Source organism: Felis catus, chromosome C2, assembly GCF_018350175.1.
Source record: "Felis catus isolate Fca126 chromosome C2, F.catus_Fca126_mat1.0, whole genome shotgun sequence".
Lineage (NCBI taxonomy): Eukaryota > Metazoa > Chordata > Mammalia > Carnivora > Felidae > Felis > Felis catus.
This window is the reverse complement of record NC_058376.1, coordinates 45,961,113-45,979,570: the sequence shown is the minus strand read 5'-3', so window position 1 is coordinate 45,979,570 and position 18,458 is coordinate 45,961,113. Positions and strand designations below refer to the sequence as shown.

The window sequence follows — 18,458 nt, the reverse complement described above, 5'->3', positions numbered from 1 at the left end:
TGGGGGGGGGGGGGGCGGAGCAGGGGGGGGGGGGGCGATGGTGGAAGGTTAGGACTGGTCAACAAGGGATGGCCAGAAAATCCATCACAGTGCTAAAACAGACATAGGGCTAACAAATGGAATGAGTAAATACAGAAGACAACAGGCAAAGATGTGGCTGGGGGCACCGTGGTATAACTTATCGTACAAGGAAATTTGGAGGGAAATGTAAGCTAAGAACTTCTATTTAGAACTGGGTGTTTTTAATGTTCAGACAGACAGGACAGACAGGGTAATCTTAACAGAAATGTCCACCGAAGACTGGACTTTTGGATCTGTGCTTCAGGGAAACAAATCCCATGCAGGCATGAAGAGCGTGGGAGCTCCCAGGATCTGGGTGACACCAGAGATGGGTAGGGGCGAGGAAAGGGAAAAGAGGACAGAACTGGGCAGACATGCAAAGGAGGCTGTGGAGGCGGTGGAGTAAACGTACTATGAAAGCACAGCTAAAAAGAAAACACCAAGGAAATAAAGGGGAAAGGAAAGGCAAAGGAAGAGTCATTCATAGTACCAAATACGTTTGCAATGTGGAGGAAGAGGGTGGCTGTGGCAATGCTGCTGGGGTCTGGGCAATCAGGAGGCAGCTAGAAACCTGTAAGAGAACTCTGAGCGGTGTGCAAGACACGAGGGGTGGAATCTAGGTCATAGGGACTGAGGAATGAGTGGTGAGAAATTGTAGACAGGGTGCATGGGATTGCACATTTTAGAGAATGCTGGTGAAGAGAAGGAGGGAAATGGACTGGTGGCCCATAAGAATGTTTGTGGGCACAGTGGCGTAGGATAGAAAAAGCTCAACAATGTAAGATGAGAGGGATGGTTCTAAGAAGCGAGATGTCCAGTCCATTGTTTCCCATCAGTACAGAACCTCTGACTAGGAATCAGTCTGTGAAGGGAAATATCCCTTTGAAAAGATGAACTATACTTCCTCTGAAATACAAGGAAAGATAGAAAAAGAATGCCAAAGAAATTTCCAGGTAAATGTGTGAGTTAGTTTTCTTTACATTATGTGGCAAAGGTTACCTGATGAGGGAAGAAGGTATGAAGTGTTATCCAACAGCACTTTCTGCAGTGACAGAAATGCTGCTTATCTGTACCTATCAGCCACATGTGGTCACTGATCATTTGAAATTCGGCTTGTGTAGCCAAGGGACTGAATTTGTTTTATTTTAATTAAGTAAATATTAAATATAAATATGATGTTATAAATCTAATGTAAATAAATAAGAAATAATGACGTGGCTAGTGTATGGTAATGGAGAGTACAGATTTAGGGATTAGAGGATACTGGAAAAGAACGTCACAATCACTGTGTGCAGTGAGACAGTAAGGTAAGCCTTAAAGGGCTGTCCAGGAGCACTGATTTTCCTTCAGTAAACACCACAAACTGGGTCAGGGATAGGGCTTCATCTCTAGTCACTGAGTGACCACAGGTAAGATTCGGCACCTCTTCTGCTATCTGCAAAATAAAAACTGGAAGCATCCCAACAGCTTAGGGAAGAAATGTCCTTACAGGAGTCCAGAGCAGCAGGTAAAAATAGCAGATTCTAAATTACCCACTAAAACTGGTGACTGAAGATGGATAATCAAAATCCACAGATAAGCCCCTGCCTTTACTGTTGGACTTTCTCCAACATCTTCACCCTTAAGCTTTTAAAAAAGCATTTCAGCTTATCTCTTCATACATCTTCTGGTTGAGTTACTAACTAGTAAGGAAGGGCAGCCAGGCAAGGAGCCCAGACAGGGCTCACAGTCAATTGTTAGCCACATTCTCCCCAGTGAAGATCCTGCTGGGGTAGAATGGCAGATGCCTCTATTAAAGGCATTTAAGGCTGACATAATGTAACTGTTTTAAACCCAAGAGGGAAAAAAATTAAAAGCTTACTAGGAGAATGCAATTTAAATGCTAAGCATTATTCTAAGAAAAATAGGACCTGTGTACATTTTTCTTCCTCTTTTGCAAAACGCAAAGACATTTTTAAAAAGATGGCCATTATCCCTCAAACTGAATCAAATTCACTCCCGAATAGCAATTCTGAATCTAGAAATTTGTCTTTGGGAAACAATGTAAAATGCGGTGCAGGGGATCACAAAAGATGGTTTTAAAATGATGATGCAGGAAGACAGAGAACAAAATTGTAAAGAATGATAGAGACAGTATTTTTTTTAATGTTTATTTATTTTTGAGAGAGGGAGAAACAGAGTGTGAGCAGGGGAGGGGCAGAGAGCGAAGGAGACACAGAATCTGAACCAGGCTCCAGGCTCTGAGCTGTCACACAAAGCCCGACGTGGGGCTTGAACTCATGAGCTGTGAGATCATGACCTGAGCCAAAGTCAGCCGCCCAACTGACTGAGCCACCCAGGCACCGAGACAGTATGTTTTATGAGTTTACATAAATCAGTAAAAACAACCTGCTGCTCCACTAACAGCAATGGGCTATTACCAAGTGGTCCCATTGACTAGACTTCTCATTTGAGAACATCTATTATCTCTACGCTTACAGTTATCCACCCTCTAGAGGTCTGATCTATATTTAAACTTGATTTTTCTCTATTTAAGTTGTTTAAATTTAAATGGTTTTAATTTTTAAATGTACTTAAATTTATAGATGCATTTGATTTATACGTGTACTTAAAGGTTAGGAACATCAGCATAAGTGCTAATGTGGAAAGAACAGTGGAAGGTGGTAGATAGGTAATCATTCAGAAAAAAGTATGAAGAACTACTTTAAAATCTTATTTTTCTGATACATTTTCCAGACATGAAAATAGGAATATAAACTATTAGTAGTCTTCAAAACTGCAGATGACAGAATAATCTGAACTTTCCAAGGACAACAGAAAACACCAGAATTTAACTACAATTTGAGCTCTACAAATGTCTTGGCCTCAGTCCATGTTAACTTAGAAGACAGTCAACCATTTTGGGCCAAAGGCTCTTCTTAGGGGTCAATAGTAATGGGACATTCCTGCTGGGTTAAGTCTAAGGCAAAAATCAGACAGTTTCTAAAAGGAGAACATAGTTAAGAAAGAAAAAGAATCCTTGAACAAATTGTATGAACAAACTTTTAAGAAGAAAAAAAACCCTCCACCTCATCCCATCAACTAAACCACATTTTAAGTGACAAGACTAGTAATAGTTAATATATACAGCACTTTCATATGCACCAGACATTATATGTAAATATATCCATCCACAACTCCTTATCCATTGTTCAGCACACAAAAACCTTAGTCTAAGTCCCCCACCCCCCCTTTTTTTTTTCTTAACTCAATTGGCAGCAAAATCTGACCTGAATAAGTAGCGGGCTACTTATAATATTTCTCCAATATGTGTAGCCATAAATATATTTGCTACAGTAATAGGAATGTGTTACGGGGTGCTACTTAGAACGCTTTTGCAGTGTTTCCTTAAGTGCTATGTATGAACCGTATCACTGTTTAAAATGGGGAAAATATCCCAAATCCCAAAATATATTCAGATTAGTGGACTGTGAATTTATTTACTTATTTAATCCACACAACTTCCCTTTGATGTGGGGGCTATTTTTAACCCCACTTTACAGATGAAGAATCAAGGCACAGGTCACACGCAGTAAGTGTAAGAGCTGGCATTTGCGTCTACAAAGTATGACCCCAGAGGCTGTGTTCTTAACCCCTACACTGTGGCTCTAACATATTCTAAATGCCAGTAGTTTTAATGGCGAATGTCTGGAGCACTTGACTCCCAACTTGGTCAGTTGGGCAACGTATATGATCCCTATTCTTACCTCTCTCTCTGGCTTCAAAAGTGTTGTCTGCCACCTGAATTTGAAGTTCTGAGATCCTAGTGAGAGTATTCTGCTAGAGGGACTACATTTATATAAACATATCTTCAATATAATGGATAAAATTTTTAAATCTAAGTAATTTTTGACTTAGAAAAAAACTATAGACCTTTACTTTAGCAACTGTAGAGTTCTTTGAGTTTCAAATCACCATATATATGGAAGAGGTGTTGACAATACCTCAGGGTTATATTAATTGGTTAGACTCTAAATATAACGTATACTTTTCAAAATATTCAGCAATCAGCCATGAGAACAGCCATATCCATATAGCCTGACAACATCAATTCATCTCAATCTTTGCCAAATGAACAATGCCTAGCTAAAACAGGAAATACAAGTAAGATGAATTAAAGGAAAGTAACCATAATGCATACCTCTAAAACCATTCCATTCCAGAGCAATACCAAACAGTGTGTTGGCAAAAAGTTATGTAAAATGATACAAATTTAAATAAGGCTCATAAATGTCTAATATGACTCTAATCTGGAATCTTTTAAGTTTGGCACATTAAAAACAAAAATATATAAATACCTTCAACCTACCACGCTAATGGTAGTCTTCATGTTGCTTAGTGAGTATTAATTATGGTCTATGAGCTCAATTAGTGAGTGCTTATGAGCTAAGGGCTGTACATGCAGTAGCTTGTTTAAACCTCACACTTTATTAGACGAGAAAGTTGAGGCTTAGGGTAGTCAGAAACATGTCCACGGCCACTCAGCTAACAAGTAAGGGTCTGTCAGGCTCCCAGACTTCACCAGTGAACTATAATCCTCCTCAGAAAACTGCTTTCATTTGGTTTAGAAAATCAGTTTCATTCTAGATCTACCTTTCTAATTGGTTTCCCCTCTCCACTTTTTAAGAAAATTATTTGCACCTATTTAAAAGAAGCTAAACATTAAAAAATAATATATAGATGGACTATGTACCCATCATCCAAAAGTAATAAATTTTATTATATTTGTACTGAATTTTATAAATACATTAACAGGTACAGCTGAATTTGAACCTCTTCTCTCTAAAGGTAATCACTATGCTGAAGATGTGAGTCCTTCCAGCTCGTATTTTTATAGTTGACTAATGGTTATGCATCCTTTGTTTTTATTTTTTATTTTTTTAATGTTTATTTATTTTGAGAGAGAGAAAGGGAGAGTGTGTGCACACAAGTGGGGGAGGGGCAGAGAGAGAGAGGGAGAGAGAGAATCCCAATCTTGACAGTGCAGAGCCCAATGTTGGGCTTGAACTCACGGACCTGGAGATCACAACTTGAGCAGAAACCAAGAGTCGGACATTCAACTTACTGAGCCACCCAGGTACCCCTGCATCTTTTGTTTTTAAATTTCACTTACAGTATCTTACCATAATACCCTTTAGTAATACATGGAACTCACTTTCATTTATTGTAGCCACTGTCTTACATTTCCTCACATGGATGTGCTGTGGCTCCTTTTCATCCATCAATAAACTGCAACAAACATCCTTATTCCACTGCCCTGCCTACAGCACCACCTCATGTAACTGACACTGTTTCCAAAAACTGTGTATGAATAATCCCACTTCTCTGCCACCAAACCAAACCATTCAAATGTTTCTATTTAAAGTAAGGCAATATTACCTTATTATTATTTTATTTTGCATTTACTTGATCACTAGTGAAGTTTAATATTTTTTGCATATCCTTTAGCCATTTTTCTCTCTTCTATGAACTATTCACATCCTCCTGCTAAGTTTTGAAATATGTTTTTCTTTTTTTCTCAATTGATTTGAGAGTTCTTTTTATATTCTGTACACTAAACCTTTGCAGGTTTTATAAGGGCTGCAAATATACCCTCCTAAGTCTGTGGCTTGTTGTGGTAGGCTGAATAATGTTCCCTCACCTCCACACCTCTCACCCCTACCCAACCCCCAAAATGTCCACATCCTAATCCCTAAAACCTGTGAATATGTTACCTGACATGGTAAACGGGACTTTGTAGATGTGACTAACAGTTAAAAAACTTGAGGCGGGGATATTAGTCTGGATTATCCACAGAGGCCTAATATAGTCACAAGGGTCCTTATCAGAGGGAGGCAGGAGGGTTAGAGATACAGGACAGAGAGAAGTTGGGGTGATGCACTTTGAAGACAGACAACGGCCATGAGTCAAGGAATGCTGAGGAGGTTGAGAAGCTGGAAAAGGTAAGGAAACCGCTTCTCCCCTTAGCATCTTCCAGAAGGAATGCGGTCTTGCCAGCACCATATTTTTATCAGGCTAAGACCATTTTAGACCTTCTGACCTCTAGAACTGTAATATGGTTTGTTGTTTTAAGTCACTAAGTTTGTGGTAATTTGTTATAGCAGCAATAGGAAATGAATACACTTGCCTTTTCCCTTTCTCTTACTGACATGTACATTTTGTTTTAAATCCATTCTACTCCAATACTATTAGGCTAGTTTCCATATTTTCTTGTAAGTTTTAAAGTTTGTTTTTCACATTTAGGTTGCCACAATCCATCTGGAACTTATTTCTGCATTTGGAGTAAAGCAAGATTCTAACTCTATCTTTTTCCATGTAAAGAGCCAATTGTCCCAACACCAATTTATTTAATAGTTCATAATAGCCCCATTGTAACCTATTTCAGTCACCTTCCAATTCCATTATTTATGTAGGTCAGTTTCTATGCTATCCTATTCCCCAGTTCTGTGTTCTTCCCTTGCACCAATACCCACTGTCTTTATTACTATTGCTGTATAATGCAATATATATTTGGTAGGACAAGTGACCCTGTCTGTTGTTCTTAGTAAGAAAATTATCTTGGCTGTTTTGGATCCCTATCTTTTCCAAATTTAGGATAAGCTTGTCATGTTTTACCATCTCACCCTAAAAAGGCACTATCCTAGAAAGTCAAAAGATTCTGTAAGCATCTTGCCTGAAGTTGTAATAATTTGGAAAGGACCACAACTTCACAATATTGAGTCATTTCAATCTATAAAAGATTATTATCTCTTCATCTTTTATGCCCTTCGATAAAGTTTTTATTATTTTCTCCATAAATGACTCACTTGCCTTGTGGTTTGACTTATTCTTAAGTATCCTATAGTTTCATTGGCATTTACCTTGTATCCAGAAACTTCTTAAAACTTCATATTAACTCTAATAATTTGACAACTTTCTTTCTTTAAACATTTTTTGGATTTTATCTTATTCAAGTGTTTGGGGATCCAGAATCACGAATAGAAATGGTGATAGTAGATACCTTTGTCTTCTGCCTAACTTTAAGGGGAAATGCTTCAAATGTCTCACTAGGAAGTGTGATGTTTAGTCTGCAGGGTTTTGCTGGCCTTCATTTTAAAATTGTATGCAATAGTTTATTAACTAAATGTGGATTCAGCTGAAAAGTTTAATAGTAACCAAACTCTCAGACACGTTATAAACTCATTGCTTCCTTTCATTCTGTGGCTGGATTTACAGTCTTCGACTATTTATGGGTGTGTTCCTTATTTAGCATGCTTGCACAGAATCAATCACTGCCTTGCCAATTCTTACTCTACCTCTTAATATCATTATGTCATCACAGTTATAATTTCATTTGAAGTTTTTCTACAGCCTCTTGTTACAATGTTTCTTTTGCTTTGCCTGTTTATAGCTGCCAGGATTGGATTATTACTTCAAAGGAGGCCAACTTTCATGCCAGGCCACCATGGAGACACTAAAGAAGTAATGAGCAGAATGCTGCTCCCATGGAAACGCAATAAAAGGTTACCTCACACACTACTGGGCCAATGCTTAAAGCATTTATATAGGTTCCCCACTCACCTTCAGCTCCTAACCAACTGTTCTGGGGACTGTTATATGGCATAACTTTATTGGAAGCTAATCTACTATGTTATTCCCTCAAACCACATGAGTCCTAATGCTGGATATATTGTTTTGCATGCCCAATTAGAAATATACCCAAGATGCTTATTTGCAACAGAACTAAAGGCTGACAAAGATTTGAAAATACCTAACAGTTTCTTTACATATGAGTTAAGTGAGGTACAAATAAATTAAGTGATTTTCCCAATATCACCTTAGTGAAAGGAGAACTATAAAATATACTCCTAAGGTCCTTTCACTATAAAATGACTGCAAATTATCCATGGGCTTCTAGAATGTAACATATGTCTAGACAAACAGAAATCAAGCAAACTGTCATCTGCAAAACATACTCATCTTGTACGAAGAGGAAGTCTTAAAACTCCTCAACATTATTCCATTATGACACTTTAACAGTAATTCACAGCATGTCTGGGAATGCTAACTACAGGCAACACCCTCAGAATTCTGCAGTTGTAACTAATTAAAGCAAAATCAAGAATTAGTCCATATACATGTCAACTCAACTGGACAGAAACATTTTCCAGAATCCCACTGGACTGTGGCTTACACAGTGACATTAACAAATCTGGAGGAAAAGGTGGGGGCAGTGGGGGTGCAGACTGAAGCAGAGAAGCAGGATAGGTAGAGGGTGTCCAGCATTTTCCAGGATTTGGAGAATGTAAACACCTGGGACCCTCGGGAGTCTCTTCTGTGGGGAAGGTTAGCTGAGTAAACTAATCTCAAGATACCTACTTCATTTTACCTAGATCTTATGCTCAACAAATAACCTTCTGAGGACTATTTCAGTTTTCTATGTTCTAGAGAGGGGGAAAAATGCTCAGGACAGAATTCTCAAGCATTCTAGCCATGAGAATCCACCTTCTACAGATTACTGTATTGACCTGGTTCATTTATCAATCTCCTAGGTCGGATCAACTCAGGGTGTCAGGGCCACCAGCGTGAAGCACGGTGGAATTCACCAAACAAATGTTACCTGTTAAAGTCTCTTCATGGTCATCTGGGGGGTCTTTGTTGGGATGCCCAACCTTACCTCACATTCCTTCCATTTCAAAACCAAACCTACTGCCTAAATATATCTTCAACAAAGACTTTTCAAAGATTTAAAAACATACCGTGTAAAAGCATTAAGACAATGAATGTGTTGTCCTTACATAAACTGGATATATTCTTTAATCAGTTCTTAGAGAGAAAAGGCTATAGCTCCCAGGTCCTTCCTAAGACGCACCTTCATCTATACTGCTTGGGTTTCACAGAACCAAAATAGTGACACACAACGGCACGGTAAAACTTAAAAACATTTCTTCTATTTTCATTCCTTATTTTAATTATTCACTTTTGACTTCATGAGTGTAAACTCTTCAAAGAAAAACAGTAATACTCATTAATTTTGATTGATTCTAAAGCTCCCTCCCTAAAAATTTAGTTGGTTTAGCTCACTGAAATAGAAGTCCTGCAAAATCCTTTCAAGATGGTACTTTCATATTTAGAACTACATATACAAAATAAGTATCTGTCTGCTGGCTTGACCACTAAAAAATGCTATGAAAATTCCTTTCCCAGTAAATGTGGACTACTTTCCAATGTCTTTTTCAACCGTATCAATACTTGGAGAGACTGAACAGACCACATTCTTTTTTCCCCCTTTCTGTTTTTTGTCCAACAGACAGGAAGTATCAATCAATAGCCACTTAAGTCTTTACCAGTTGGTGTCTAAGATGCAACTGAGAGAGACCGAGGACTGTTTCTATTTTTGTTCCTCAACCAAGACTCTATTCTTAGCCTGATACCAAGAATACTCTATCCAGGAAGGTCTTGAAATAAGGCTACATTGCTTAGGCTGGGATCAAAGTTTCTGAGTATGATCATCATTTCTGGAGTCAGCTCTGGTTGAAAGGTCTCAGTCATTCATACCATTATGCAGGGCTTCAAATTATCTCATCTCTGTGTAAACCTCAGCTTTGACCAAATGCTCCAAGGGAATGATCACAATCAGACATCTTGAAAATATCCCAGATCCTCATTACTTCCTCTGCCCAGACCTACAAACATGGAGCACAGAACTGATGCTGCAGAGTAGTGATCCTGTTTTGCTCACATCAAAATTCTGAGTAAATAGGACAGAAAGGAAAAACCTCTTACTCTACAGATGTGGGTCTCCAAGGTGACCCAGGTAATTCTGCACACAGCAGGCAGGAAATCCCTAGTTCCCTCAAAGGTGTGAAATCAGTACCAGTGGTCATATCAGGACCCAGGCCTTAAAGTAACGTTGTGTGACTTATCAAGTAGGATAATAAAATTATCAGGTTATTATTTTTATTAAGCAGCTGCAACAATTACAACTAACAGAGCTAATTAATAGCTAATGTTTAATGACTGTTCACCATGTGCTGGGCATTTTATAAGCATCATTTCACTCAATATCCCAGGAGACTTATAAAGTACTATTATTTTTCATAGACAAGGAAACTGCGTAACTTTACTAATGTCATCCAAAATGGTTAAAATATCAAACTGAGATTTAAGCCTAGGTCTATACATATTACTATAGGTCCTGAGTTTTGAACTCTTGCTTTAAAAAATATATATGATGCATATATATATATGTATGATATATATATATTTTATATGTATCATATATATCATATATGTAAAATATAAAAAATATATATATGATACATATATCAGTCTTACGTTTTGGATTTCATGAGTGAATCTCAATTTTACAGTCCATGAATAAATATTCATACTGTTATATTTACCCGTGTTACCACTTCTTCCAACATCACATCATTTATGGTAATTAAACAGGACAAGAAAAAAGTCTTATAATTATGCACCCAAGCAAAGTACTTACATAGTCAATGGGCTTGAGGGATTTAACTCTAGATGTTGGGCAGCCACAGGAAGTAAGGTCAGCATAGAGGCCTTCTTCTAATACACACTGATTATTAGAAATGTCCTCTTGGTAATATAGGAGCCAGCTTAAAAACAAGCAATAAGACATTCGGACAAATTACATCAGTTGACATCTCAGGCTCATCATCATGCTGTGGGGAACCACGGAAGGAGTAGGACATCAAAGTCATGGTGCTGACCAGCAGCAAAGACCCAGCTTCAGTTTAAAGAAACAACTACCACTATCATTTACTGACTGCTTACCATGTGCTAGACATGTGCTAGGTACTTTACCTATATTATCACACTGTGTCCTCAATTCTATGAAGTAGAAACATATCCTTATTTTTACAGGCAACAAAACTAAATATTAGAAAGGTTAGGTAATTTGCCCAAGGTCTCCTCAACTGTTAAATGACAGCGTTGCAATTTGAAACAAGACATCTGCTTTACGCTAAAGACATTAGCTTCATTTGGTACCTCCAAGTTCACAACCTTGGGATCAGATTATGGTAATTATTATTATTTTTTTTTTTTAAAGGAGAAGAAGTGTTTTTTTTTTATTATTTTTTCAACGTTTATTTATTTTTGGGACAGAGAGAGACAGAGCATGAACGGGGGAGGGGCAGAGAGAGAGGGAGACACAGAATCGGAAACAGGCTCCAGGCTCCGAGCCATCAGCCCAGAGCCTGACGCGGGGCTCAAACTCACGGACCGTGAGATCGTGACCTGGCTGAAGTCGGACGCTTAACCGACTGCGCCACCCAGGCGCCCCAGATTATGGTAATTATTAAGTACTTGAACAGATTAGAAAAATACTGCTTGTGTTTCTTTTAGGAAAAACAATTAACTTGTATCCTTATTTAATGATGAGCCTGATGTCAGTGTAGGGGAGTAAAGAAACCAGACTCCTAACATCACATGACAGTAAATAAAATCTATCACCTGTACATCTGATAGCTAATGGAGATTTTTAAAAAGAAGTAAGCCCATTAAGAATCTTTGGTAGTGAATTATCTTCAATACACCACTCATCAAAAACTTGGTTAAGACCTATGCCCTTTTGAAAAGAAGGAGCCCGAGGGAGAAATGAACTGGCTGTTACTACTTCACTTCTGGTGTGTTTGAGTTTTAACCTTATACTTTAAGACCACAAGAACTGTACTCTTGCTAGACCAGGTTAACTTAGGATAACCACAGATATGCTCTGTAACATTGTAATTAGTCTCATATCTTCTATGTAATTGGGCATTTTATCAAAGGTTTTCAACGTGTTAGGCATCGAGTTAGCCCTTCCTGCGCATCATTTATTTGGCCCTTATAAGAATCCTTTGAGGTAGGTACTGTTATTATCCCTCCTTTACAGACGAGAAAAATGATTCAGGCAGATGATCCAATTTGTTGAAGGTTATATATCTAGGAAGTGGTGGAACTGGTCTTTAATCCAGGTCTCCCAGGTACTCAAGCAATCGCCAGGGTTCCTGTATTCTTTTATAAGACTGCAGTTTAATAAACTACACACAACACAATTTTAAATTACACACACACACACACACACACACACAAAGAGGGAGAGGGAGAGGGAGACGGAGAGAGGGAGGGAGAGAGGGAGGGAGAGAGGGAGGGAGGGAGAGAGGGAGGGAGAGAGGGAGGGAGGGGGAGAGGGAGGGGGAGAGGGAGAGGGAGAGGGAGAGAGAGGGAGAGAGAGAGAGAGAGAGAGAGAGAGAGAATATTCCTTACATAAAGCAAACACAGGACTAATTTGTTCCAGATTTCAGTGTCAGGAAAAACACTTTCCTCCAGAAAACCTTCAATACTTCCCTTTATTAGATAATGAAAATATATGTCACTAATTTTTTATCTTAGTGGAGAAGAAACTCAGAGCCAAATACTAGTAACAAAATTATTTTAGATAGTAAGAATTGCAGATAATCTACTTAACTTATAGTACCCTATTTTATGTGTTTTAATATTGTAAAACCCTCGTATCCTTTTTTGTAAGTATAAAAATAATAACATACACAGAGAAGTTCAAACTAGTTAGAGCTATAGAAAATCTGAGAGGGAAAGACTGGTGGAGTTAGGGTTAATCAAGAAGGTTGACAGAGAGAATCAGTACGGACTGGGTGGACTGACCCTTAAAGATATACTCAGTTTAATATCAAATGGAGGCTACAAACATATATACTAATAGGAGGCCAAGCAGGTAATATACATGAGTAGCATACCAGGTTTAAAAAAAAGCTGGAAATATATCCTATGGTACACTGGGACCACACATCCCATTTACTTAACACTAGCTAATAATTGCCAAAGGTGAATGCTTCTTAAGGTTTTCAAATCTTTTGATTTTTTAAAGAGAAGGTGAAAAACACCCTACACCAAAATACTGATACATTTTTGTTTAACATACTGTGTAGGCCAAACAAATAACATTGCTGGTTAGTTAGCTTTACCTGAAACCTACAGCGTTTCCTATAGAGCAGGGATTAGCCAACTATAGCCTGTGGTTGTAAAAATCTGTCCCATTGCCAGCTTTAATACAAACCACAAGCTAAGACTGCTTTTCACATGCTTCAGTTTTTTTTTTTTTTTATGTTTATTTATTTTTGAGAGAGAGAGCACACACACACACACACACACACACACACACACACACACACACACACAAGCAGAGGAGGGGCAGAGAGAGAGGGAGACACAGAATGCAAAACATGTTCCAGGCTCTGAGCTGTCAGCACAGAGCCTGATGTGGGGCTTGAAACCACAAACCATGAGATCATGATCTGAGCTGAAGCTGGATGCTTAACCAACTGAGCCACTCATGCTTCAGTGGTTTTAAAAAATTAAAAGAATAGCTTGTGATACATAAATATACTGTGCAATTCAAATTTCACTGACTAGCATTTTATTGAAACACAGTCATGCCCATTTATCTATCTTCTGTGGCTGATTTAGTGCTTACAATGGCAGTGCTGAGTAGCTGGGACACAGCCTGTGTGGCTCACAAAGCTAAAAATACTTACTACCTGACCCTTATAGAAAAGGTTTGCTAACTGACCCCTGGTATAAGTAAGGAAAAAAAAAAAAAACTCAACTGAGTAAATGTTGGAAGAGGGGAAGACAGGGAGACAGTGTAAGGATAGAATGGGAATGGATGGGAAAAATGAGACTGACTGATGGTAAGCCCTGGAAAAGGAGGCATTTAACCATACATTTGGGGGTCCAATTCTGGAGTCTCTATTCTATTCCATTGGTCTATGTGTCTGTTTTTGTGCCAATACCATGCTGTCTTCATGATCATAGCTTTGTAGTAGAGGCTAAAGTCTGGGATTGTGATGCCTCCCGCTTTGGTCTTCTTCTTCAATATTACTTTGGCTACTCAGGGTCTTTTGTGGTTCCATACAAATTTTAGGATTGCTTATTCTAGCTTCGAGAATTCTGGTGCAATTTTGATTGGGATTGCATTGAATGTGTAGATAGCTTTGGGCAGTATTGCCATTTTAACAATATTGATTCTTCTAATACATGAGCACAGAATGTTTTTCCATTTCTTTATATCTTATTCAGTTTCCTTCATAAGCTTTCTATAGTTTTCAGCATATAGATCTTTGACATCTTTGGTTAGGTTTATTCTTAAGTATTTTACGCTTCTTGGTGCAATTGTGAATGTGATCAGTTTCTTTGTCTTTTTGTTGCTTCATTATTAGTGTACAAGAATGCAACTGATTTCTGTACATTGATTTTGTATCCTGCGACTTTGCTGAATTCATTTATCAGTTCTAGTAGAATTCTAGTAGAATTCATGTATCAGTTGTAGACTCTTTGGTGGGGTCTGTCAGGTTTTCCATGTATAATATCACATCATGTGCAAAAAGAGAAAGCTTGACTTCATCTTTGCCAATTTTGATGCCTTTGATTTCTTTTTGTTGTCTGATTGCTGATGCTAGAACTTCCAACACTATGTTAAACAACAGCGGTGAGAGTGGACATCCCTGTCGTGTTCCTGACCTCAGGGGGAAAGCTCTCAGTTTTTCCCCACTGAGGATGATACTAGCTGTGGGCTTTTAATAAATGGCTTTTATGATGTTTCTGTATGATCCTTCTATCTTGACTCTCTCGAGGGTCCTTATTAAGAAAGGATCCTGTATTTTGTCAAATGCTTTTTCTGCATCAATTGACAGGATCATATGGTTCTTATCTTTTCTTTTTTTAACGTGATGCATCACGTTGATTGATTTGCCAATGTTGAACCAGCCCTGCAGCCCAAGAATGAATCCCCCTTGCTCATGGTAAATAATTCTTTTTATATGCTGTTGAATTCGATTTGCTAGTCTCTTATTGAGCATTTTTCATCCATATTCATCAGGGATATTGGCCTGTAGTTCTCTTTTTTTGTTGGGTCTCTGTCTGGTTTAGGAATCAAAGTAATGCTGGCTTCATAGAATGAGTCTGAAAGTTTTCCTTCCCTTTCTATTTTTTGGAAAAGCTTGAGAAGGCTAGGTATTATCTCTGCTTTAAATGTCTGGTAGTATTCCCCAGGGAAGCCATCTAGTTCTGGACTCTTATTTGTTGGGAGATTTTTGATAACTGATTCAATTTCTCACTGGTTATGGGTATGTTCAAGTTTTCTATTTCTTCCTGTTTGAGTTTTGGAAGTGTGTGGGTGTTTAGGAATTTGTCCATCTCTTTCAGGTTGTCCAGTCTGTTGGCATATAATTTTTCATAGTATTCCCTGATAAATGTTTGTATTTCTGATGGATTGGTTGTAATAATTCCATTTTCATTCATGATTTTATCTATTTGAGTCATCTCCCTTTTCTTTTTGAGAAGCCTGGCTAGAGGTTTATCAATTTTACTTATTTTTTCAAAAAAAAAAAAAACAACTCTTCGGTCTCCAGCGCTGCCGCCGCCAGAGTCAGAGCTGGAGCCCGTGCAGGCTGAGCTGCTGAGGCAAGATGGTGGACTATAGCGTGTGGGACCACATCGAGGTGTCTGACGATGAGGACGAGACGCACCCCAAAATCGACACAGCCAGTCTCTTCTGCTGGCAGCACCAGGCCCGGGTGGAGCGCATGGAGCAGTTCCAGAAGGAGGAGAAGGAGCTGGAGAGGGGCTCCCGCCAGTGCAGGCACAAGGTGGCCGAGTGCCAGTGGAGGCTGAAGAAGCTGGAGGCCGCGGAGGGCGAGGGCAGCAAGGCGGAGCTAGAGTGGCTGCAGGCTGAGGCTCAGCAGCTGCGCAAGGAGGAGCGGAGCTGGGAGCAGAAGCTGGAGGAGATGCGCAAGAAGGAGAAGAGCATGCCCTGGAACGTGGACACACTCAGCAAGGACGGCTTCAGCAAGAGCATGGTCAATACCAAGCCAAAGCAGACGGAGGAGTCGTCAGAGGAAGTGAGGGAGCAGAAACACAAAACGTTCGTGGAGAAGTATGAGAAACAGATCAAGCACTTTGGCATGCTCCATCACTGGGACGACAGCCAGAAGTACCTGTCGGACAATGTCCATCTGGTGTGCGAGGAAACCACCAACTACCTTGTCATCTGGTGCATTGACCTAGAGGTGGAGGAGAAATGTGCACTCATGGAGCAGGTGGCCCACCAGACCATCGTCATGCAGTTCATCCTGGAGCTGGCTAAGAGCCTGAAGGTGGGTCCCTGTGCCTGCTTCCGGCAGTTCTTCACCAAGATCAAGACAGCCGACTGCCAGTACATGGAGGGCTTCAACGACGAACTGGAGGCCTTCAAGGAGCGCGTGTGGCGCCACGCCAAGCTGCACATGGAGAAGGCCATGAAGGAATAGGAGGAGCAGCAGCTCCGGAAGTGGCTCGGCCCGGGCGGTTTGGACCCCGTGGAGGTCCACCAGTCTCTCTCTGAGGAACTACAGAAATGCTTCAACATGAAAGATGTGCAGATGCTTCAAGACGCCATCAGCAAGATGGACAGCACCGATGCTAAGTACCACATGCAGCCCTGCATCGACTCTGGCCTCTGGGTCCCCAACTCCAAGTCCAGCGAGGCCAAGGAGAGGGAGGAGACAGGCCCTGGGGACCCCTTGCTGGAAGCTGGCCCCAAGCCAGGAGACAAGAAGGATGTCAGTGAGTGACTCGCCCCGGCTGCCGCCTGCCTGCCTGCAGGCCCCTGTGTGCCCCTTTTCAGAAAACAAAAATAGATCCCTCTCCCCAGCTCCTGGCTTCCTCCACTTTCGCTGCTCCCGCCCAGCCTGGGTCAGGGAGAGAGCTGCCCCCATCCCACTGCCCCCACCTCAGTGCTCATCCAAGTCTCTGCTTTGAGTCAAGGGGCTTCACTGCCTGCAGGCCACCCCCCACACCCCACCCATCAGCATTATGCCAAAGGCCTGAGGGTCCAGGGAGGGGTGGAGGTCGCTAGGCTGGTCTGTGGGGTGTGGGAAGGGTTGCAAGCCCAGAGGCCTGCTCCAGTCACTATGGGCTCTGTTTTCACTGTTCATCTGCTCTCGAGTCTTCTATATGGTAAAGAGCAATGATCTACCAATAAAGGATTTCAGATGCTCAAAAACAAACAAACAAACAAAAAACCAACTCTTGGTTTCATTGTTTAGCTCTACAGTTTTTTTAGATTCTATATTTATTTCTGCTCTGATATTTATTATTTCTCTTCTTCTGCTGGGTTTGGGGTGTATTTGCTGTCCTGCTTCTAGTTCCTTTAGGTGTGCTGTTAGATTTTGTATTTGGGATTTTTCTTGTTTCTTGAGATAGGCCTGGATTGCAATGTATTTTCCTCTCAGAACTGCCTTTTCTGCATCCCAAAGCATTTGGATTGTTGTATTTTCATTTTCATTTGTTTCCATATATTTTTAATTTCTCTATATTTTTATATTTTTTTATATTTTTATTTTTATATTTTTTTATATTTTTTTATTTTTATATTTTTATATTTCTCCATATATTTTTAATCTTCTCTAATTGCCTGGTTGACCCATTCATTCCTTAGTAGGGTGTTCTTTAACCTCCATGCTTTTGGAGATTTTCCAGACTTTTTCCTGTGGTTGATTTCAAGTTGTGGTCTGAAGGTGTGCATGGTATGATCTCAATTCTTGTATACTTATGAAGGGCTGTTTTGTGACCCAGTATGTGATCTATCTTGGAGAATGATGGCCAACTAATCTTTGACAAAGCAAGAAAGAATATCCAATGGAAAAAGGACAGTCTCTTTAACAAATGGTGCTGGGAGAACTGGACAGCAACGTGCAGAAGAATGAAACTAGACCACCTTCTTACACCACACACAAAAGTAAACTCAAAATGGATGAAGGACCTGAATGTGAGACAGGAAACCATCAAAACCCTAGAGGAGAAAGCAGGAAAAAACCTCTCTGACCTCAGCCACAGCGATTTCTTACTCGACACATCCCCAAAGGCAAGGGAATTAAAAGCAAAAATGAACCATTGGGTTCTCGTGAAGATAAAAAGCCTCTGCACTGCAAAGGAAACAATCAACAAAACTAAAAGGCAACCAACGGAATGGGAAAAGATATTTGCAAATGACATATTGGACAAAGGGCTAGTATCCAAAATCTATAAAGAACTCACCAAACTCCACACCCAAAAAGCAAATAATCCAGTGAAGAAATAGGCAGAAGACATGAATAGACATGTCTCTAAGGAAGACATCCAGATGGCCAACAGGCACATGAAAAGATGCCCAATATCACTCCTCATGAGGGAAATACAAGTCAAAACCACACTCAGATACCACCTCACACCAGTCAGAGTGGCTAAAATGAACAAATCAGGAAACTATAGATGCTGGAGAGGATGTGGAGAAATGGGAACCCTCTTGCATTGTTGGTGGGAATGTAAAC

The 18,458-nt window shown here is 39.9% G+C and overlaps 2 protein-coding genes across 4 annotated transcripts in view; one reads left to right on the top strand and one right to left on the bottom strand.

The window, feature by feature from the left end:
- Nucleotides 1-18,458, bottom strand: part of CRYBG3 (crystallin beta-gamma domain containing 3) — a 130,232-nt gene that overhangs the window by 12,845 nt on the left and 98,929 nt on the right. For all 3 annotated transcript variants that reach the window (XM_023238882.2, XM_023238885.2, XM_023238883.2), the window contains one exon: nucleotides 10,580-10,706. In XM_023238882.2, the coding sequence (XP_023094650.2) occupies nucleotides 10,580-10,706 (127 nt within the window). The remainder of the gene's footprint in view (nucleotides 1-10,579; nucleotides 10,707-18,458) is intronic.
- Nucleotides 15,477-17,152, top strand: LOC102899974 (hsp90 co-chaperone Cdc37-like). The gene is given in 1 exon segment (XM_045036787.1): nucleotides 15,477-17,152. A coding segment is annotated over 1 exon segment (1,143 nt). The 5' UTR covers nucleotides 15,477-15,578; the 3' UTR covers nucleotides 16,722-17,152.